The sequence below is a fragment of the Caenorhabditis briggsae genome, assembly GCF_000004555.2.
Source record: "Caenorhabditis briggsae complete genome, chrV, whole genome shotgun sequence".
NCBI classification, from domain to species: domain Eukaryota; kingdom Metazoa; phylum Nematoda; class Chromadorea; order Rhabditida; family Rhabditidae; genus Caenorhabditis; species Caenorhabditis briggsae.
The window spans coordinates 4930921-4952745 of NC_013488.2; the positions used below are offsets into that span (position 1 = coordinate 4930921).

The 21825-nt window shown below is 35.4% G+C and overlaps 4 protein-coding genes across 4 annotated transcripts; 3 read left to right on the forward strand and 1 right to left on the reverse strand.

The window, feature by feature from the left end:
• Window positions 1-2400: 2400 nt before the first annotated feature.
• Window positions 2401-5318, forward strand: Cbr-srd-61 (the record flags this gene model as incomplete). Its single annotated transcript, XM_045236998.1, has 7 exons — window positions 2401-2519; window positions 2586-2682; window positions 2793-2933; window positions 3411-3539; window positions 3996-4074; window positions 4116-4274; window positions 5209-5318. 7 exons carry the CDS (start codon window positions 2401-2403, stop codon window positions 5316-5318), a joined length of 834 nt encoding a protein of 277 aa, XP_045091748.1.
• Window positions 5319-8810: 3492 nt separating this feature from the next.
• Cbr-srd-73 lies at window positions 8811-11983 on the forward strand (the record flags this gene model as incomplete). Its single annotated transcript, XM_045236999.1, has 6 exons — window positions 8811-9007; window positions 9058-9154; window positions 9251-9385; window positions 10350-10428; window positions 11671-11819; window positions 11879-11983. 6 exons carry the CDS (start codon window positions 8811-8813, stop codon window positions 11981-11983), a joined length of 762 nt encoding a protein of 253 aa, XP_045091747.1.
• A 1045-nt stretch (window positions 11984-13028) lies between these two features.
• CBG01124 lies at window positions 13029-14752 on the forward strand (the record flags this gene model as incomplete). The annotated part of the gene is made up of 5 exons (XM_002635855.1): window positions 13029-13175; window positions 13237-13304; window positions 13382-13480; window positions 13792-13859; window positions 14571-14752. The coding sequence occupies 5 exons, from the start codon at window positions 13029-13031 to the stop codon at window positions 14750-14752; spliced, it is 564 nt and encodes a 187-aa protein (XP_002635901.1).
• Window positions 14753-17690: 2938 nt separating this feature from the next.
• Window positions 17691-20486, reverse strand: Cbr-srd-72 (the record flags this gene model as incomplete). The annotated part of the gene is made up of 5 exons (XM_002635854.1): window positions 17691-18048; window positions 18720-18913; window positions 18965-19105; window positions 19465-19561; window positions 20296-20486. 5 exons carry the CDS (start codon window positions 20484-20486, stop codon window positions 17691-17693), a joined length of 981 nt encoding a protein of 326 aa, XP_002635900.1.
• Window positions 20487-21825: the final 1339 nt, after the last annotated feature.

Consider the following 21825-nt stretch of genomic DNA (forward strand, 5'->3'; position numbering starts at 1 on the left):
TCATAACTTTCATTACGCCGGCTGTTTAGGACTAACCATATCATCCTAAATCAGTACTTTCGGTTCGTCAATGGACGAACCGAAGATTGAGAAAAGATTAGCTTAGGCGCAGGCTTTGCCTGCGCCATTTAGGATGAGGCACGGAGGACGTCAGCTCGGATCTGGCCAAAACTTGCCTAAAATGTTGCACATCGAAAAAAAATAGTATAAAAAATAGTATATTTTTTTTGGCCAAAAGTCAAAAGGGGGCGGAGCTACAGTAACTCAAAGTTGAAATTTCAAAATTTATTATCGGCCATAACTCTGGAGTGCGTGAATCGATTCGGATCAGATTTGGACCCTATAAGGAGACCCCCAGGGGGCATCTAAGGAGAAAAATTTTTTTTGAAAAAATCGATTTTCAGATATCGATTTTTCGATTTTAAATTTTCAAACATGTCGTGTGCGAAAACGTTCTTGTCAAATTTTCTAAATTTTTTACCACATATGTGCCTTAGGAAGGTCTTTGAGCACCAAAATTTTTAGAAAAATTTGGAAAAAAAATTTTAGACCCAGAATTTTTTAATGCCAAAAAATCTGATTTTTCCCTGTATCGAGAAAAGCGCCAATAAATCAGAAAAAATCAGAAAAACTCGATTTCCAATATTATTTGCCGTGCGGTACTGTAGCTCTGGGACTTTCCGAAACCAAAAGTTCACTTGAAAAGGTGGATGCTATGAGTTTGATGGTCTGTCCAAAGAATGGTGACTGGGAATTTTTAGATTAAAGTATCATTATAACTGCCGCATTGTATAGTTTCTAATTAGATAAATTGATTCTGGCAGCCGAATCGGAATAAGGAGAAAACCCCTAGTTTTACTTTCACGACAGTGCGAGGTCGCCCGTGACTAGAGGGATCAGCCAAAAATTCATGTCGTTTGGCTGAGCTATCCTTTTGTATTCACCGTGCTCTCCAAACCTTACCCTTTCGGGTGCATGGTCGTTTTGGCTCTTAAACGTCATCTTGATAGAAAATGCTTCAAGTGAAAAGATGATATAAAAAAAGAGGTAACCCACGTTTTCAATCGTGGCCCTCCTCGTTCTAGGCCTATGAGATCAGAAAATTACCGGAGCGTTACCAGGCAGCTATCGCGGCTCTTTTCTAGTTTAGAGGNCCCAAAAAATTTAGAGGTCCGAAAAAACAATTACACGTCCCCAATAAGTTTACACGTCCCAATAAAAAATACATGTCCAAAATACCAAAAACCCGCACATGTTGCAATAATGTACTAGTATTGGAACTGTGCGAGTAGTTGAGGTTTTAGGGTCTTATAGGATGACATGACTACTCCTAACAATTTTAGCTCCAATTCTCTCGCATCTTGCCGATGAACCCAATTTACATATGAGGAAAATTTGGGCAATACAGTAATCACTCCGTGATTATGCTGTCTCTCAGGCTTAGATAATTGTCAGAAAATATGCATTCCGAAGCCTATTAAAAGTATAAAATATATCATCAACAATTATTTTGCTATAAGACCTCAAAACTTTAAATTCTTACACAATTCAAATTCTAGTACATTATTCCGGTATCTGTGCATTTTTAAGTTTTGGACCACTATTTTTTCTTGGGACCACAAAACTTTTTTGGGAACTCTAATTTTTTTTGGGACCTCTATTTTATTTTGGGACCTCTAATTTTTTTTTCGGACCTCTATTCTTTTTTGGGACCTCTATTCTTTTTTGGGACCTCTAAACTAGAAAAGAGCCCATGAACACTACTTTCATTGATCTAGTCCCCTCAGCTTTAAGAAAAATTTGATCAAAAATATTGCCAAGAAAGAAAGAAACTTTCTGTTCAACCTAATATTATGATAAACAACTTATCAGTTGACAACCGTTTCATATCTTTAACAGGAAATGAGATAAATTAATTCAAAGTTACAAGTTAAAGGGTCCTTCTATTACAGACATCTAAATTTCTAGCACATTTTCCATTTCCTTACCCCCTTCCCCCAACAAAAATTTATTCTCTCCCTCCAAAACTTTTCCAATTTTCTCCGCTCTGATTTGATGACGAAACTAGTGTTTCTCTCAAACATCGTAGATCACAAATCCTATAATTTACTTGCCAAAAAATCAGATAAATACATTTGTACTCTTGATTTTTTTGAAAATATTTTTTTGAGAAGGCTATAATTTTTTCAAAAAATTGAAAAAGCGTTGTGCTCACTGAGCATCAGAAAATTTCTGAGAAAATCGAAGCTATAATTATTTGAATTCTGCTTTGTTTTATTGGTTTCTTATCTCAGTATTTTCAAATTTCCAATTAAAAAACTTCAAATGGAACTTTTACAATTTATCTTTCGTTGCTACTGGTCGACTTTTTATTTCATTTGTCTATGTTTACACCTGACAATGTACATCTTAATTTATCATCGAACCAGTCGAATTCTGACAACACTCCGATATTTTTTATACCCTTCAACAACTGCAAATTTCATTTTGGCAACGTTGACGTTTGCTACACAAGTCAGGTAAAAATAGGTGGCCTAGAAAAAACTGGATTTCTAGGTCATTCAAAAAAATTTGTTAAGTTTTAGAAATGTCAATAATAAGGAATCGATGGCTCTTCTTTGTGATGGATTCTGTAAATTTATTGGTCCAGAATTATGTTTTCACTTTTATGTGTTTTTATTGGTGAGTTTAGTCTTTGAGATTTCAAGATTTTATATTCCAAAGATGTCAATTTTACTGAAACAAAAAATTTTAAAACTTCAATCAGAATTCAAATGAAAATTAAATTCTAGAACATGATTACGGTATCCGGACTGATCAATTTGCACACATTGTGTTATCGCACAATGGTTTTGAAATATTTGAACTCGAAGAAGTCGGATAGAGCGACTTTGCATTTTTCCTGGCACTATTTCATTCCGTTGACAACGTTGGTGAGTTTCTGAATTTTTTGAAATTCAAGAATTCAGGATTCAAACATTCTGGAAATTTTGAATTTTGGAGATTTTGAATGTTAAACATTTTTCCCAATTTTCTCAAGTTCTTTTGAAGTTTCCGAAAATTCCAGAATATTCGAATTTTAAACGATTCAATCCTGAAACTTCTAGAAAATGTTTATATTTTTTAATTCCTAAATTTCCGAATTTCTAAAAAATCCTGAAATTCTAAAAACTTTCAAAATCCCAATCCGAAAACCTTAAATCTCAACCTTAAATCATCAAACTCTTTCCAAAATGAGGCTTCCATTTCGGTCGACCGATCGGCCAGCCGACCGATCGGCCAGGTGCCGTCCGATCAGTCAGCTCGGTCGGCTGTCGGTCGGCTCGGTCGGTGGTCGGTCGGTCGGCTAAATTTCCCGACCGAATGAAAGCCTTATTCCAAAATATCCAAACTTTCAACAAAAATTCCAGATTCTCTCCTACATTCCCCCTCAAAACCATGCCAACGTCTTCATGGAAACCCAACTTCTTCATCCTCAATATCATTTTTCGATTTACAAAAACTTCGGAGGGTTCGCCAATTCCCATCATTTTTGTATGGTTTTCAATACTTTTGCACTGGCTTTGACCACTTTTTATGTGCCAATCATTGGAATTTATTGGAGACATGTGGCACTGAAAATTTTAAGATCAAATATTTCTTCAATGACCTCAAATCCAAGTAGAATCATGTTTGAAACTTTGATCAAGGTGAATGAGTCTTGAAAATATAATTGAAATTTCGGGAATTCAAAAATTCAGAAATACATAAATTCAAAAGTTCTGAAATTTAAATACCGTAAAACCTATAATAGCAGGCCTTCCTAGCTTTTAGCTTTGAGCCGATTTTTCTAGATTCCTATCAAAGATATAAAAAAGGAGATTAACTGAAGAGTCACTTTTTTCAAAACTTAACAGACTTTTTCGACTTGACAGTGTGGGGGGGGGGGGGTCTTCTATTACAAGTTTTACGGTTTTCAAAAAATCGAAATTTCAATACTGGGGCAAATTTTTCAGGGTCTAAGTCTTCAAGTATTACTCCCGCTATGTTGTTATGTGCCAGTCACTATTCTCTATTGCTGGAATAAGTATTCAGGTTTGTTTTTCCATATTTTTGAAGGATTTTCAATTTTTCAGGATCTCAAATTCTCATTTCTCAGTACACTTTGTCATTTATGGGAACTCTACCTTGTGTTTTCGATCCATTTCTTCAAATTTATTTCATTATGCCGTACCGTACCACAATTTTTAAATTCCTGGCTTGCAGTCCATTGACCCCGCTTTCCAGATCCAGAGGTATTGTTTGAATTCGAAAATTGAGAAATTTTGGAAATTACAAGATAGAAATCAGTGTGCGGTTTCGAAACAGTTTTGAAAGAAGTTCCGAAAGTTCTTTTGAAAATCTAAGAATAATTTAAAAGTCGGTGACCTAGAAAACTCAATTTGCCAAAGTTAAACCACCATGTCGAAATGGTCTAGGAAACCTACCAGGTTAATGCTAGGTCATTTATAGGCCATAAAAGTCGGTGGCGTAGAAAACTCAACTTGAAAAAGTTAGGCCACCATACCAATATTGGCCCAGAAAACGCACCAGGTGAACATCAGGTCATTTCTAGGCAGTTTTGACGTTGTGGCCTAACTTTCACAAGTTGCGTTTTCTAGGCCATCAAATTTTTTGGCTTAGAAATGACCTGATATTCATTTGGTGTTATTTCTAGTCCATTTTTGCATGATGACCTAACTTTTGCAAAATTAGTTTTCTAGGCCACCATGGTAAATGACCTCGAAAACACATCAGATGAATGTTAGACTATTTTTAGTCCGTAAACTTTGGTGGCCTAGAAATTTCACGTTAAGAAAGTTAGGCCACAGCCCACCAAACAACATTCGGAAATGATGCTGAGCAGATGCAGCAATTCTTTCGAAAATGGTCTGTTTCGAAACTCTTTCAAAAGTTCTCGACACGTTTCGATACTTTTCTTTCAAAAAAGTTTCGAAAGAGGGGCGCTTTCGGAAGATCGGTTTTCGAAACCCCACACTGATAGAAAGATACCATTTCAAAGCTAAGAATGACCGATTTTCAGTAAAAAATTCAAAAATATTAACAATTTTGTAAAAATTGCGATATCGAGGGTTTTATACATTAAAATCCAACATTTTTGGACCCAATTTTTTTTGTTGATCAAACGATCTTTTTAATTTTACATTACTACAGTAACCAAATTTTCAGAAGACAACTCGACATCAATTTTCCGAAATTTCTGGAAATTCTTCGGCTTCAAAGAATCTCCGAATAATAAAATTTTGGATAACTCTTTGAGAAATCGAAATTCTGTTTAATCTTTTCATGTTTTATTTTTATCAAATTTTAATTTTCTGGATATCATGTTTTGTAGTTTTTGTGGTTTGTTGATTTTTTAAACTAGGAAATAAATTGTTGAATACAGAGATCAGCACAGAAACACATTGGGAAAAATAAACATTATGTCCGGGATTTTTTCTTAGAATCAAAAAATGTCGGCATGTTTTGTGATTGAAAATTGAATAAAATCTATAATTATGCACAGAGTACGTAGAAGTTTGTGGGAGGAAAACTGAGGAAATTTTTGGTTTCTTAAACTCGGAAATTCAGAGTTTAAGAAAGAATATTTTATATTTTTTTCCATTCTTTTTCTTCGATTTTCAGTCGATTTCAATGTTTTAATTAAGGCTTCCATTTCGGCCGGTTGAAAATCGGCCACCGCCGACCGACCACCGACCCAGCCGACCGAGCTGACCGGTCAGTCGGCGCGCTCACAAACGAGGCATTTAGTGAATAGTTTGTCGTAAAATACAATGCTGTGTATGCAAACACGTTGACGCGCAAATGCACGAAAACGACCGATCGGTCAGGTGCCGTCCGATCGGACAGTTCGGTCGGCTGTCGGTCGGTTTGGTCGGCGGTCGGTCGGTCGGTCGGCTAAATTTCCCGACCGAAGGGAAGCCTTAGTTTTAATTTTTGAAAACTTCTGGATTTCCGATTGCTGAAACACTCATATTCCAGTTTCTGATTCCCGTGTTTTCAGATGTTTTGAATCTTCAAGTTTTCTGGAATATCTAATTTTTCGGATACGGTCAAACTTTTTGAAAAGTTGGAAATTTCTGGAATTTCATATTTTTCTGAATTCCTGTAAAACTTGTATAAGAAAGCGGTCTTTAAAATTCTAAATCGCTGAATTCCTGTTTTTCTGATTTTCTTCTGAAATCCTGAAGTTCTAATTTTAGGAATTTCTGAACTTCCGAATTTCTGAAAATCGGCAAGGCTGTGCAAAACGCGGTTGCGGCCGAGGCCGTGGGTACTTTGCAAGGACCAATCCGACCGTTCTTTCGAAGAAAAGCTCAGCTACCCAGTAGGGTTCCGAAAAAAGCTCAGTCATGAGCTTAAGCTCACGTGGGCTCATCATGAAGCAGGCTCATATGAGCCTTTTTCGACTCCACGTCAAAGCTCATACAGGCTTATTTGACGAAAATATTGATTTTGAAAAAAGCTCATCGAGGCTCATTTTTAAAAAAGCTCACGTTGACTCTTTTTCAAAAAAAAGGCTCACGGAAGCATAGTTCAAAAGATACACTAGACAAGTGTTCACGTGGAAAAAAATAATAATAAAAACCATTACTTCAGCCAAATATTCAACTAATCAAGTGCCCTGATGGGCAGAAACAATGGTGGCCTAAAAAATAAATGGTGGCCTAGAAAAATTATCTTGCAAAAATTAGGTCATCCTGTGAAAATAGCCTAGAAATCATATCAGGTCAAGCCATTTAACACTTGGTGGCCTAACTTTTTCAAGTGAGTTTTCTAGGCCATCAAGTTTTATGATCCAGAAATGGTCTGTCATGAACCTAATATGTTTTGTGGTCAATTTTGACACAGTGCCCCAACTTTTCATGTTAAGTTCTTTAGGCCACCATTTTTATGGACCATAACTCGTCTGACATTCACCTGATAGGGTTTCTAGCTCATTTGGACACAATGGCCTAACTTCTACATTTCGAGTTTTCTAGGGCAACAACTTTTATGGCCTATCAATGGTCTGGCATTCACCTCATTTGTTTTCTCGGCAACCGTGTTAAAATTGCTTTGAAAACTCTATCAAAAAGTTAGGCCACCACATTAAAACGGTGATTTTTTCCATATCAGTGACATTCTAAACAATTATTTTCCTTTTATTATGAATGATGAGTCATAATGAGCTTTTTAATAAAAATCACAGAATGAGCCTTATGAGCCTTTATGAGCTTTTTGATAAAGCTAAAAAAGAGTCACGTGAGCTTTTTTGTTTTTTTTTTTCAAAAAGCTCATTCAAAATCAAATGAGCCTTAATGAGCTATTTGAAAAGCTCATTTTCACGTAAAAGCTCACCTTGCTTTTTCAAATTCGGAACCCTACTACCCAGGTACTACTAGGGCCGCTAGGCCACCGTACCCTACCTATCTCAGAAGTACCCTATTCAAGATACTGCGGGCGGCCGTGGCACAGCCTTGAAAATAAAACTTTTCTGAATTGCTTGGCTCTCGAAAGTTCTGAAAATCCAAGTTTCAAAACTTAAAAAAATTTTCCGAATCTAAAGATTAATTCAATTTTTCAGCTGTCTCAGACCACCAACTTTTCCTACAAAAAAAATGTTTTCAGACATTTTCAGATTTTTGATGCATAAAAACATTTTTTGCACTTTTCCAGATTTTTTTCAAATGGTCAAAAATTGAATTGAATTGTTTCTAGGAATCTTCACACCTGTGGAATCACAGATTTTCAGAAAAAAGTTTGTTACAGATGTCTCAAAATCCAAAAATCGTCAAAAAGGAAACTTTGCTGGAAAAAACTCTTTAATTGAATAATTGATTCCGATCAAATTCAATTAATTTTTTTTTCTTCAAAAATCCAAAAAAACTGAGCTTTTTTTGGATTTTTCTAGAAATCAGATTTTTTTTCTGACTGATTGTGAGTCGTCAAATAAAAATGTTTCTAGCCTACGTAATATATTTTTTCAGCAAAATTTCGAAAAAAAAACACGACATGTTCTGAGAAAATACTCATCATTTTCTAGTCTAGCTCATGTGGAAATTTCAGAGAATTTCCTGAAATTTTTGAACACGGAAATTAGGTTTGATGTGTCTTTTTTTGTGTCAAATAATATTAATGAGAAAAACAACAAAAAATCAGACGACTCATGAAAATTTTTTTATGTTAGAACATTTTTTATTTTTAATATAAAATTGATATAATTCTTTGATTTTGAATACTTCTGACTTTATTAATTGAAAAATGGAGAAGCTTGAAGTTTTCAAAATTTTCCATATTTTTTCCAATATATTTTTTCTTGAAATTTTGAAAATTCCCATGTTTTTGAAATTTTCAGGAATATCTGAACTTTGGATTTTTGTGACATTTCTGAATATCTGGTAATTTCCGAATTTCTGAATTTTTGAATTCCTGAATTTCCGAAATTGTGAAACTCTGAAATTAGGGAATCCTGACATTAGGAAGTTCTGAAATTCTGGGATTCTGGAATTCCGAATTTTCGGACTTCTGAATGTTTCAGTTCCGTATTTCCGCTTTTTTTTTAATTTCCATAATTTTCTGAATTCAAAGTTTTCTCGATTCAATTATTTCTTTTTCTAGTACAAGTATTATCAAATTTCCTACTTCTCGATTTTCAATTTTTTTCCTCTTTTTCAAATTTTCCGGACATCCAAATTTGAGTTTTTAACCATTGTTAATTTCTCCGTTTTTTTCATGTTTCCAACTTTTCCGAAAAAAAAAATCTAAAAAGTCCTTAAAATTTCAGGGAAATGCGCGAAATTCTAAACCAACTAACCGCCATCTACTACCCAATATTTTTTATATTCTGCCTAATTTTACACATTTTATTATTTTATTTAATCTATTTCAAAACCACTAAAGTGCTCAGAAACATGCGTTATTTTTTGTATCCATCGAATTTCATCAACTTCTTTTTGGCATTTTTAACATTCTTTTTGCAGTTCAGGTAGGTGGCCTAATATTGGTTTTCTAGGCCAGCAACAATTTTTCTTCCAGAAACGTCCATAATGTGAAATCCTTGGCAATTATGTGTCAGGGACCATGTAAATTTCTGGGTCCTGCTTGGTGTTTCCATGGTTACATTTTTATACTGGTAAGGGTTGGACAGGTGGCCTAGAAACCCAAAAATGGGGTTTCTAGGTCATCAATTTTTTGTAAAAGTTTTTTTTTCAAAGTTTTGTATTCCTAGGCCACGGCCACAGCTGGCGGAATTCTCAACATTCACACATTATATTACCGTCTTATCAGTATAAAGTTTATCCAAAATTTGAGTTTGCGAGTTTTCATTTTTGGACTTTGGTATATTTTTCCACTGGTTATCATTGTAAGTTTCATTTTTGGGGTTGAAATGGCCTAGCAAATTCTAGGCCAACTGAATTTGAAGGTTTGTTAGGGAATGTAGAATGTTCTGGAATTCAATATCTGAAACTTTGGAAACTTCTGAAAATTACAAAAAACCAAAAAATCTGGAAAATCATTGAAAATTATTACATTACGAAAATCCTGAAAATTGTGAAAAATCTATAATTTGAAAATGATGAAAATTGATAATAATCTGAAAATATGAAAACTCTGAAAATACGAAAACCTGAAATTCCTGAAATTTCTAAAACTTTCACAAATTTGCAAAATTCGAAAAGAAATCAAAATCCTCAAACTTCTAGAAAATTCTGAAAATCCAAAAGGTCTGAAAAAGTTCAATTTTCGAAATTCCAAACAAATTTTCAAAAAAAGTTCTAAAAGCCGAAAAATTCTGCAAATTCTTTTCGAAAATCCAAAGTTTCAAGAGTTCTGAAAATCTGAAAAATTCTGAAAATCCGAAATTTGCTGAAAAAAATCTGAAAATCTAAATAAAATTCTAAAAATTCAAGAAATTCTAAAAATTCTAAAATCTCAAAAATCCAACTTTCCAAAAAATCACAAGTTTCAAAAAAAATCCCTAGTTTCAGATTTTCTCCTACATCCCTCCAATCGATCTAGATGCTGTTTATTGGGAAACGCTAAAAATCCATGTGGATTACGATTTTTCAAACTATAAAGTTTTCGGAGGATTCGCGAACTCCCATAACATTTTTATGACTCTGGTAACACTAATTTTAGTGATTCTGGCGACTATAGCACCACTTTTGGGATTTTATTGGAGAAATGAAACATTGAAAATTTTGGATTTGAATCGAAATGCACTTTCAGTTCATAGTGTTATGCAATTCAGGGCTTTGATTCATGTAAGTTGGAAAAAAATGCCGGGCACAGAATTTTACAAGACGGAGTTTTTTTTCAATTTTCAGGGTCTCGGCCTACAAATTATGATTCCATTGATTTGCTATGTGCCAGTTGGATTTTTCTATGTTTATAATAAATATTCAGGTAATTTTTTGAATATTTAGAATTTTGAAAATTCAGAAATTCAAAAATTCGGAAATTCAGAAATCAAGTTTTCAGAACATCCTGAGACCCTGTGTCCCTAGGTCCCTGGGTCCCAGGGACCTTGGGTCTTTGGGTCCTTGAGTCCCTGAGTCCTTATGTCCTTGGGTCCTTGGGTCCTTGGGTCCTTAAGTTCTTAGGTCTTTGGGTTCTTAGGTCCTTGGGTCTCTGTGTACTTAGGTCCTTGGGTCCCTGGGTCCCTGGGTCCCTGGGTCCCTGGGTCCCTGGGTCCCTGGGTCCCCGGGTCCCTGGGTCCCTGGGTCCCTGGGTCCCTGGGTCCCTGGGTCCCTGGGTCCCTGGGTCCCTGGGTCCCTGGGTCCCTGGGTCCCTGGGTCCCTGGGTCCCTGGGTCCCTGGGTCCCTGGGTCCCTGGGTCCCTGGGTTCCTGGGTCCCTGGGTCCCTGGGTCCTTGGGTCTTTGGGTCCTTGAGTCCCTGAGTCCCTAGGTCCCTGGGTCCATGGGTCCCTGGGTCCCTGGGTCCCTGGGTCCCTGGGTCCCTGGGTCCCTGGGTCCCTGGGTCCCTGGGTCCCTGGGTTCCTGGGTCCCTGGGTCCCTGGGTCCCTGGGTCCCTGGGTCCCTGGGTCCCTGGGTTCCTGGGTCCCTGAGACCCTGTGTCCCTAGGTCCCTGGGTCCCAGGGACCTTGGGTCTTTGGGTCCTTGAGTCCCTGAGTCCTTATGTCCTTGGGTCCTTGGGTCCTTGGGTCCTTAAGTTCTTAGGTCTTTGGGTTCTTAGGTCCTTGGGTCTCTGTGTACTTAGGTCCTTGGGTCCCTGGGTCCCTGGGTCCCTGGGTCCCTGGGTCCCTGGGTCCCTGGGTCCCCGGGTCCCTGGGTCCCTGGGTCCCTGGGTCCCTGGGTCCCTGGGTCCCTGGGTCCCTGGGTCCCTGGGTCCCTGGGTCCCTGGGTCCCTGGGTCCCTGGGTCCCTGGGTCCCTGGGTCCCTGGGTCCCTGGGTCCCTGGGTCCCTGGGTCCCTGGGTCCCTGGGTCCCTGGGAGCCTGGGTCCTTGGGTTCCCAACTACGCTCCAGACCGTTATTTTCACTCGGGATCGTTATTTTCTCTAGGGACCGCTACGATCATATTCAATAGAGCCAAAATTAGTAAAAATTCGGAAAAAAATTAATTGTCTTTTGAATTTTAAAAAATTCGCAAATATTCACATTTCCAAAATTTCCTAATTTTTTTTCCAGGCGAACAAATTCAAATTTCCCAGTATACTCTATGTTTTATGATCACTCTTCCTGCATTTTTCGATCCAATTCTTCAAATTTATTTCATTGTTCCTTACCGTAGAGCAGTGAAACGAATGATTTCACAAATGATTACCGAGAACCTGAAAGTAAGTTTTACAATATTTAGGATTTTTTTCAGGATTTGTATTTATTTAAAAAATTCCAGGCGATGTCCGTGTCAATACAATTACACTTTGGCATAACCGACGGAAGTCTTCGCAACCAGTTCAACCAATCCATAATATTTAGAAACTATTTTTCTGAAAGTTAAAATTTTTCAATAAATTTTTTAGTTTTAATTAAAAAAAAACATTTTCTCACTTTTTTTTAGGTTGAAGCAGATTTTCATCGAGTTTTTTGGTTTTCGAGAATTAAATTTTTCCTTATTTTACAAGTTTTTTCCAGTAGAAATCCCCGCTTTGTAAGAAATCGTTATTGTCAATTCAAAAAGATCGCACCGGTGAACACAAAACAAACAAGTAAACAAGGGGGCGGAGCGATCCGCCCTTTTCCGCAAAGGTAGTTTTTCGACGGTATTTTAGCGATGCCGTTTTTTGGTAATTTTTCATCGAATCTCTTCCGAATTAAAGGAAATTCGTCGATTTTTTTCTAATTCATCCATCATCTAATAAGAAAAATCGCCTTCTGGGATCACAACTATGAAGAAGTGTTGAATAATCTGCGGTTAGTCGACAAATTACTCTAAATACTTCTCCGATCGAGTTTTTCAGGTTTTCAGGAAACTTTACAATGATAATTTATGTTTTATGTGATCTCAAAGCTTTACTACTTCCTATTTTCATCATTGCAGGATTCGATACGTCACATGGTCTTGCTCATTTCATTTTCACCCTGAATCAGAGAATAGTGTTTCCCAATTGTGTTTCTCAGTTTTTATTAAAACAAAGTTATATATTCCTTCACAATATCGACGAATTTCCTTCAATTCGGAAGAAATTCGATGAAACATTACCAAAAAACCGCCTCGCTAAAATACCGTCGAAAAACTGCGCGGCGCCTTTGCGGAAAGGGGCGGATCGCTCCGCCCCCTTGTTAACTTGTTTGTTTGTGTGTTCACCGGTGCGATCTTTTTGAATTGACAATATAAAATCATATGTAATCAAATAAAAAATATTTTTCAAACTACCGCCGAAAAATTGCACACGCTAAACAAAGCGCACTCCGTAAGGGCGGAGTGTCGTAATTCGGAATTTTTCCTTTTTTTTCATTTTTTCCATCGATTTTCGCCGAGTTTTCTTATTAAAAATATTTTCTAGATGAAAAAAGCTTGGAAATTACGAATTTTCAGGCTAATAATGTCGAAAACTGATGAGAAACTAGTGGATGAAGAGCCGAAAGACGAGCAAACCGCGAAATTTCTTCACAAGCTCGCGGAAAATGGAAAAGAAAGAAAATTTCCGGATTGTTTAGTGGCTCACTATGAGAAACAGGCGTGGGAAGCGGTAAGATTGAAAAGAAAATCTCTTGAAATGTTTTTTTCTTTCTCAAAGTTTATTTTTTCAGTGCAAATCCGACGAGAAGCATCGTTGCTGCGCAAAGTGCGGAATGCCACCACCGCCGCCAATCGAAAAGTGAGCGGGAAATTCAAAATTTTAAATTTCTCTTTGAATTTAAGAAAATTGGAAATTCCACCGACGAAAATTTGCAGAAATTGCGAGCATGTCAACGAGAAAGACATTGGTTTGGAGAAGGAAATTCGAGAAAAATCGAAAAAGGAGGAGTCGCTCAAGAAGCAAGAACAGCGAAAGTGTGTTTCAAAAATTCAAAAATTTTCAGAAATTTTGGTTTTTGTGGCTTGAAATATGCTGAAAATGCTGATTCTAAGCTGTAAAATGCGATTTTTCGAATCAAAACTCTGGTTTTCAGTTCAGAAATGCTGAAATTTCAATATCTTTTGGTCCATCCTGCTGAGAAACTGTATTAGTTCATTTTGCGAGGAAATCGCTGAAAAAAGCTGAAAATTTATAATTTTCCGACTGAAAAAATCGATTTCTGAACCATTTTCAACCTATAAATCGCTGAAATTATCGATTTTCAGTCAATTTTCAACATTTCCAGATCTCTAAAACGAGCTGCCGAGAAGGAGGAAGAGGCTCGTCAGCCGCCACGTCAGATGCCAAGAAAAGGTAATTAGAGAGTTAATTGGGGTGATTAAAACAGGGAAATTCGAAAAAATGGACTATTTTTGATCCAGGAAATCTGAATTTTTAGACTTGAAAATGCCGAATTTTTCATGGATTTTTTCCTATTTTTCCAGCAAAATTTTCCGATTTTTTTCACGATTTTTTGCAAATTTTACAGATTTGCTACTTTCAAATTGAAAACTGCAATTCTTGAGTTTAAAAATTCTAGAAAAATCGAAAAAAAAATTCTATTTTTTTCCGGAAAATCTGTGTTTTTAGTTAGCCTTGAAAATGCTCATTTTCACTAGGTTTTTCTTACTTTTCCAGCAAAATATTACTATTTTTCCCCGATTTTCAGAGATTTCTGCAATTTTCAACATTAAAAACTGAACATTTTCGAAAAAAATGGGTTGAAAATATGAAAAAATTCTCAAAGTTTTTTTTCTTTTTTCTAGCTAAATTTTCTCAATTTTCTCACGATTTTCAGCGATTTCCAGAGATTTTCTGCTATTTTCAATATTGTAAACTGCGATTTTCGATAAAAATGTGTCCAGAAAAATCGAAAAAACTTGAGAAAAAGCTCCAAAATTGACTAATTTTATCCAGAAAATCAGAATTTCTAAAACGAATTTCATCGACTTTTCAGAGATTTTTGAGTTTTCAGCTATTTTCAGAGACTTTCAGCAAAAAATTTACCCCAATTTTTTTTTTCAGTAGTTCCACAAGTGGCCAAAATGGAACGTGAAAGAGCGGCAGCTCGTCAAAAAGCAGCGGAACAGGCACGCCTTCAAACACTTCAAAAATCGAATAATCAGAAGAAAAAAGCGAAATTGGTCGTCGAAAAAGAGCCGGAATTCTTGCAAAAGTTGTTCGGAATCGGAGCAAATCCTGTTTAAATTTTCACTGATTTTCTTTTTTCACTTATTTTTGTACTTTTTGACCCCTAAAACCTCTAGAAAATTGTGATTTTTCAGCTTTTTTTGTTTGAAAATTCGCTTTAAAATGTTGAAAAATCATGATTTTCAGCTTAAAAATCGCTAGAATATGCTTTAAATTCTGTCAAATTCTCTCTTTTTATTGATTTTTTCCCTTGAAAATTCTTTTTTCCACCTAGCTTCCCTTGCTTTTTCCCCCCGAAAAAAAAAAATCGTGATCTTGGGTCATTTTAGCCTAAAAATTGTAATTTTTAGTTGGAAAATTGCTGGGAATTGATTTTAAAAATTTTGAAAAATCGTCATTTTTCGGATTTTTTTTTGGGATTTTCCTTGATTTTCAAGCTAAAATGGCAAAAAATTACTAGAAAAACGCGATTTTTATTCATTTTGGCCTAAAAGTTGCTTTAAGAATCGTAATTTTTAGTTCGAAAATCTCTGAAAAGCGATTTTTCGGATGTTCGAAAAATCATCATTTTTGAAATTTTTTGCCTCGAACATTGAGATTTTCTGCATAATTTTTGAGCCAACATTGATTTATGAAACTCAGAAAAACTAGATTTTCAGCAGCTACTGCTGAAAAATATCGATTTTCAGATTAAAACTCTCTGAAAAATCATAATTTTTGGCTTCAAAATTCTCAGAGAAACTTCAAAACTCCAATTTTTACTGATTTTTTCGCTGAAAATCATCATGTTTTCATATTTTTTCGTCTTTGAAATCGCGACTTTCAGCAGTTTTCTCTATTTTACCCCACAACTTTTCCTCTTTTTCTATCCATTTTTCTCATATTTTTTCCTCTCAAACCCCTATGTTTTCCCTTTTTAAACCTTTTTCTATGGCTTAAATTCCGTTTTTCTCTTTTTCTCCTCTTTTTTAAGTCTAAAATTTCCCGAAAAATGGACTGGAAGAGTCCATTCCCTCATTTCTCCCGATTTTCACCCATTTTTTAATCTAAAATTTCCTAAAATGCTCTAAAAAACCCATTTCCACTCATTTTCCCCATTTTTTGTCTCTGGAAAACCCCAAAAACGGACTAAAAACGTCCATTTCCAATAGTTCTTCTCCTGGTTTTTAGCTATTATTTCACTAGTTTTTCTCTTCGATAGTCGGTAGTTTTTTGTAGTTTTTATTGTAGAACGGGTTTTTTTCTTGAAAATTCCGATTTCTTTTTACTTTTCACTCCCCGTTTTCCTTTTCGTTTGTTAGTAGAAATACGCAAAAATGTCATGTTTTGTCTCTTCTCCCGTTTTCCTTTTTTAATGTAAATTTGATGTTTTTTGACAAAAACCTCCCCGTTATTATGCAATCGTCTCCAGCTTTCTTTATGTTTCTCTGATTCCACAGTGCTTGTGAAATGAAAAAATATTTTTTTTTGAAAAATCCGAAAAAAATTTAAAGGACGCCAGACATGAAAATTTTCAAAATTCTAGTTGTTTGATATATAACACATGACAGTCAGAAAATAACAATGGACACAAAACCATAACTCCCTGTTACTGTACAAGCGAGAACGCGAGTGTTCTTCCAAGCGGCGGCTAAAGCAGCGCCCACTCCTCGTTTCATAATCGTTTTAGCGGCAGTAGACGACACACGGCACCCCAGCGACGCGACGCGCAAAGTAGCTGCTGACGCGCTTCACGCTAAGTTGCAGGTAACACGCCAACCATCGTTGACTGCGTCTCTCAAGAGGTTCGTACTCTCTCGCATCAATTTTTATATTGATTTGGACATGAATCATTTTTTGCAAGAATTTCTGCCTTTTTTATCTTTTTTCGGTCTGATTTTCCTAAAAATGACATTCAGATATCTTTTTTCAGATTCCACCAATGTTTTTCGGCTTGAACAGTGGATCCTTCAGCTTCCTGCATATTTTTAAAAATCGCGTTAGAAAGGTTCGTTTTCCCTGCAATATTTTGCTTTTTCTCTTATTTTTTTTTCAGATAATTCTCGGGTATGCTTCTCCGTTCATCTTCGACGATTTTTCAATAACAAAGTGCGGTTAGTTGCTCATGACCAGATAATACTTCTCCGCCGAATTTTTTAGAAAATGAGAACTATGGAGGGATCGGAGGGCTTGATAATCTATTCTTGTTATTGTTTCTTTTTTTATTTGAAAGTTCGTCATAAAATGAAATTTTTTTGTGCCCAAACGTTTGTGTCTGCAGTTACCAAATAAGGGAAAAATATAGGCGACGACACGTTCCAAGCCCGTAAAAACAGATTTTCAGCGTAGAAGGATCAATATAGAGTAGAAAAATCCGAACAATCGTCATCGAAATTATAAATTATGTGATTCTGAAAATAAATTCAAAAATCGGGTTTTTCGAGCTCTAATAATTTTTCCTAGGAAGCACCTACATGCAACATTTTGGACTTTTTAGATGGAGAATGACCCAGGCTACAATTGCTATTGAATTGATTTCGAAAAACAAAGCTAGAACTTTTTTATAACGAGAAAATGCGATTTTCAGTGCAAATTTTATGGCTTGGTGCCCGTAAATCGACACAAGGTACTGTATTAGCAGCAGAGCGCGCTTTCGCGATTTTTCGCCATTTGTTGCGCTGGGGTGCCGTGCGACAGGCGCCGTGTGGTGTAGAGGTGAGCGCGCTTGTCTATCGGTCGCGCATCGCGGGTTCGATTACCATCTATAATATATTTTTAGCCGTGTATTCTAAAAGAAATAAATGCTCGTCAAGTAGTGCGCATCGGTCGCAGGCGCACACCCTTTTCGTCAGATGATCTCGCTCCAAGAAAACTCCGTAGACTTTCATGTCTGGCCTTAAATATGGGAAAACCCAAAATTTCTGAAATTCCAAAAAAAAACAGTAAAATCTTTATTTTTCGCTCAATTTCGTATTTCGTTAAAAAAAAAAATAAAAACATCAAGTTCCTTGAAAATCACACCTGCGAGGTGTTGCTATTCACCGTCGCTACCGTACTCGAATTCCCGAGATTGCTCAGCCCAAACATTTCGGAAATTATGATTTTCGCTTTTCGTTGATATGGTTTAATGAAATATAACATAAAAATTGGGTCCAGAACTGCGGAAAAAGTGTTTAGAGGGAAAATTAAATATTCGGTAATCGTAAAACCAATGCCAAAAATCTGTTGAATGAGGTAGAATGTATACGGTAGAACGTAGAAAAATAATGGGAGACAAGTTTGAAAAGTGAGACATTTGACGAAATTTCGAGTTTGAAGCTGGGTACGAGAAGACAAAGATAACCGTTGAGAATTGATTTCAGAAACGATTTTTCTGGAAAAATTCTTCTTTTTTTTTTTGAATTTTTTGCAAAAAAAAAGAGTAACGCAAAGGCATAGATGTGTTGGCCTAGATGTTAATACGGCCTAGGAATCACACCAAATGAATATCAGGCCATTTCCAGACCAAAAGGTTGGTGGCCTAGAAAACTCAACTTGCGAAAGTTAGTCCACCATCTCAAAATAACTTAGGAAACACACCAAAAGAATATCAGATCATTTCTGGACCATTTTGAGGTGACGGCCTGACTCTCACATGTTGAGTTTTCTAGGCCACTATGGTAAATGATCTAGGAGTAAAACTGATTTTCATTTGGTGTGATTCCTAGGTCATACTAACACGATGGCCTAACTTTTCCAATTTGAGTTTTCTAGGCCACCACCCCAAAACGGCTTAAAAATCTCTCGAAATGAATATCAGATCATTTCTAGGCCATTTTAACATGGTGGCCTAGAAAACTCAAGTTGCAAAAGTTGGGCCACCATTTGAAAATGACCTAGAAAACACATCAGCGGGTGTTAGGTCATTTCTAGGCTATCGACTACGGTGGCCGAGAAAATTCTTATGTCAAAATTAGGTCATCACATTGAAAATTCCTCGAGTATTCCTCGTAATTCTCTCACAATCAAACTTTTGAAAATCCAAAATTACAAATTTCCACTAACCCTCTCCATATCAATGCTACAAATGGTGGTATGTAAGCATGTGCTGCAATAATACCAGTTGCAGTTGAACAGAAAAAATGTTTGACGTTTGAAAATCCGGACAATGTGTATGAATTCAAATCTATATATGGATAATTTGTAATCACCAGGGCTCGAATGAATTCGAAATCCGTTGGACCCAAGAATGAAAAAATCTGAAATTTTTTGAAAATTTTTTGAGAATCAAAAAATTCCAAAAAACCCACTAGTACAATTGCACTCAAAAAATAGACAATGACACAGTTGAAGAAAAATTGTCCATTGGAAAATTTTTTCAACGTCGTCAGCAGACGACGTCGATAGAACATCATGTGGAGGAGAGAAGCGACGACAAGACATCCGGATGTCTGGAAACACAGATGAAATTACTAAATTCCTGAATTTCTAAATTTCTCAATCTGAATTTTGAAATCTTCGAATTCCTGAATCTTTGAATTACTGAATTTCTGAGTTTATGAATTTTTAAATTTAAAAAAATTATGATTCCGACTAAAAATAAAAAAATTTCAGAAAAAAATTTTAAAAATCTGAAAAAAAATATTTTTTGGAATTCAAATTTTATATTTTAAGTGAAAAATCGGGAGAATTTGAGTTTTTTCGAAACCAAATTCAGCATTTTTAGTGTGAAAAATAAGCTAACAAGTGATATTTTTTCGAATTTCCGAGTTTTCAAGTTTCTGAATTGGCGAACTTTTAAAAAACTCACATTCAGCATGTTATATGTCGCCAGACAAGCTTGATGACCCAATAATGTGCATGATCCAAATGAAAGAAGAGCAATTGAAGAGTCAATTGGGACGATTCTGAAAAAATCTGAAAATTTTAGAATCTCGGAATTTCAGAATTTCGGAATCTCAAAATATCCAAACCTCTGAAAATCAAATTATTGAAAATTCAGAGATCTAAAATTACAGAACTTCGTACAGAACGAAATTACAGAACGAATCTCAAATTCTTAGAATTTCAGAAACTCAGAATCTTAGAAACTCCAAAACTCTGAAAATCCGAAAAAAGAATTTCAGAACCTGAAAATCTCAGACTCTAATAATCTAAGAATCTGAGAATCTCTAAACCTCCAAAATCAAACCTTAGAATCTCAGAATTTATTAATGTTCCAGTATCCAGAATTCAGAATGTTAGAATTTCAAATTTTCAGAATCCCAGGAAATCGGAAGCTTTGAAATTCAAAATTTCAAGATCTTAAAAACCACGAATCTGAGGACTGTAGAATCTTGGAATTTCAGGTTTTCAGAATTTCAAAATCTCAGAATCACATAGCTTCTGAATTTCATAATCTCAGGACCTCAGAATTTCAGAATCTTCATAAATTGTTAAATATCATCAGAATCTCAAAAAATCAAAATCTTAAAATCTCAGAAAATCGGAAATTTCGAAATTCAAAATCTTTTAACTTTTTCAATAATCTTTTTAACTTTTTCAATAATCTTTTATCTTTTTCAATAATCTTAAAAACCGCGAATCTGGGGATTTCAGAATTTCAACATTTCAAAACTTCAAAATTCCAAAAATCTCTTACCTCACTTGTGTCAAAAACGCAGATAGGCACATGATAATTTGTGAAGTCGAGGTGGCCATCATTAATTTTTTCATATCTTTTAAGTTCGATGGACTATGAAATATAATCAAAAATAGTACAAAAAGTTGAGCAGATATAGAAAAAATGAAGTAAAATGCATAGTATACTGTGAAAATTGTGTCCAGGGACATTTTTGGAATCTGGAAAAAATATTAAAGTTTTAAATTTTGAGGTAATATGAAAAAAATTAAAGATTTTCTTGATTTTTTCAAAACTTTTTCAAACTAGACTTTTTCGACAAAATACATTTTTCAGCTCAAAAAAATTTCCAAGTCAGATTTTTATGTCATAAAATTTTTTTTGAACTTTCTGACCAAATTTCTGTTTCATTTCATGTGAACCGTGAGAAAATGTAATGAGTTCTTGGGAAAATGTCTAGAAACAAGTAACTAAATTTTTTATATACATGTGATATTTCGATGATCAGTCATCAAAAATTGAAGAAATTATGACGAAAAATAATGATGAGCACTGTACCGGAAGGTTCAAAAACTATTGAAACAAGGCAGAAATTACAAAAAGTTTAAAGATGTGAATCACAAAAATTTGAAAAATCTCAAAATCTCAAAAAATCTGAAGTTCCGAACTTTCAGAAAAAAAATCTGAAACTCATATATTTTTTTTTGATTAAAAATTCAGAAATTCTCGATATTTGGAACATCCAAAAAAGCAAAATTGAGAATTCACAAAACTACCAGAACTATAAAATTTCAGAAAAAAAAATCAGAAATTTAGAAATTGCCATAAACACTAAAGAAATCGGCAAGTTTGACCACATATATCTCATTATCTTTGACAGATATCAGAAAGTGGTTAACTAATAAAATGTTGCTGATATCATGAAAAACATTTTATTAGTTGACAATTTTTGATATCTTTCAGAAGAAGTGAGATATATAGGCTGAAAATGGACGTTCCGGGTGGCGTTCTATTAGAGTGTTTACGGTAAATGTTTTTAAACCTAAAATTATCACTTTTGATTTTGACTTTTCATGATTCTGAAAAATTGAAAAAAAAATTAAGAGACTTTTCGCCTTCAACTAGAGAAGATCCATTTTAAGCAGGTATCGATGATGGATTGAAGAAAGAGTAACACGGAACGTCTCACACGGACGTCTCACACGGACGAACCTCACGGACAAACCTCACAGACGAATCTCACTTTTTCAGTCCACTAATACAACGGACAAGTGGACGGTCAAAACAGTAAGTTTGAAATTAGTTATCGAGGATTAGGATGGGTTAGAGTAGCTGGAAATTTAAATCCAAAAAACTTTTCACTGTTTTTGTGCCACTCTCTATTTTACCTTTCTAATTATTTGCTGTAAATCAGACAACTCTGGGTAATCACGGTGTATCTTCTCGTAGTCAGAGTAAGTGGAATCAGGTTTCTCAATTTCAATCGTTTCTTTTCCAGTTCTCCAAATGTAAAATCCTTTCACCTTCAACTAAAGAAGATCCATTTTGGGC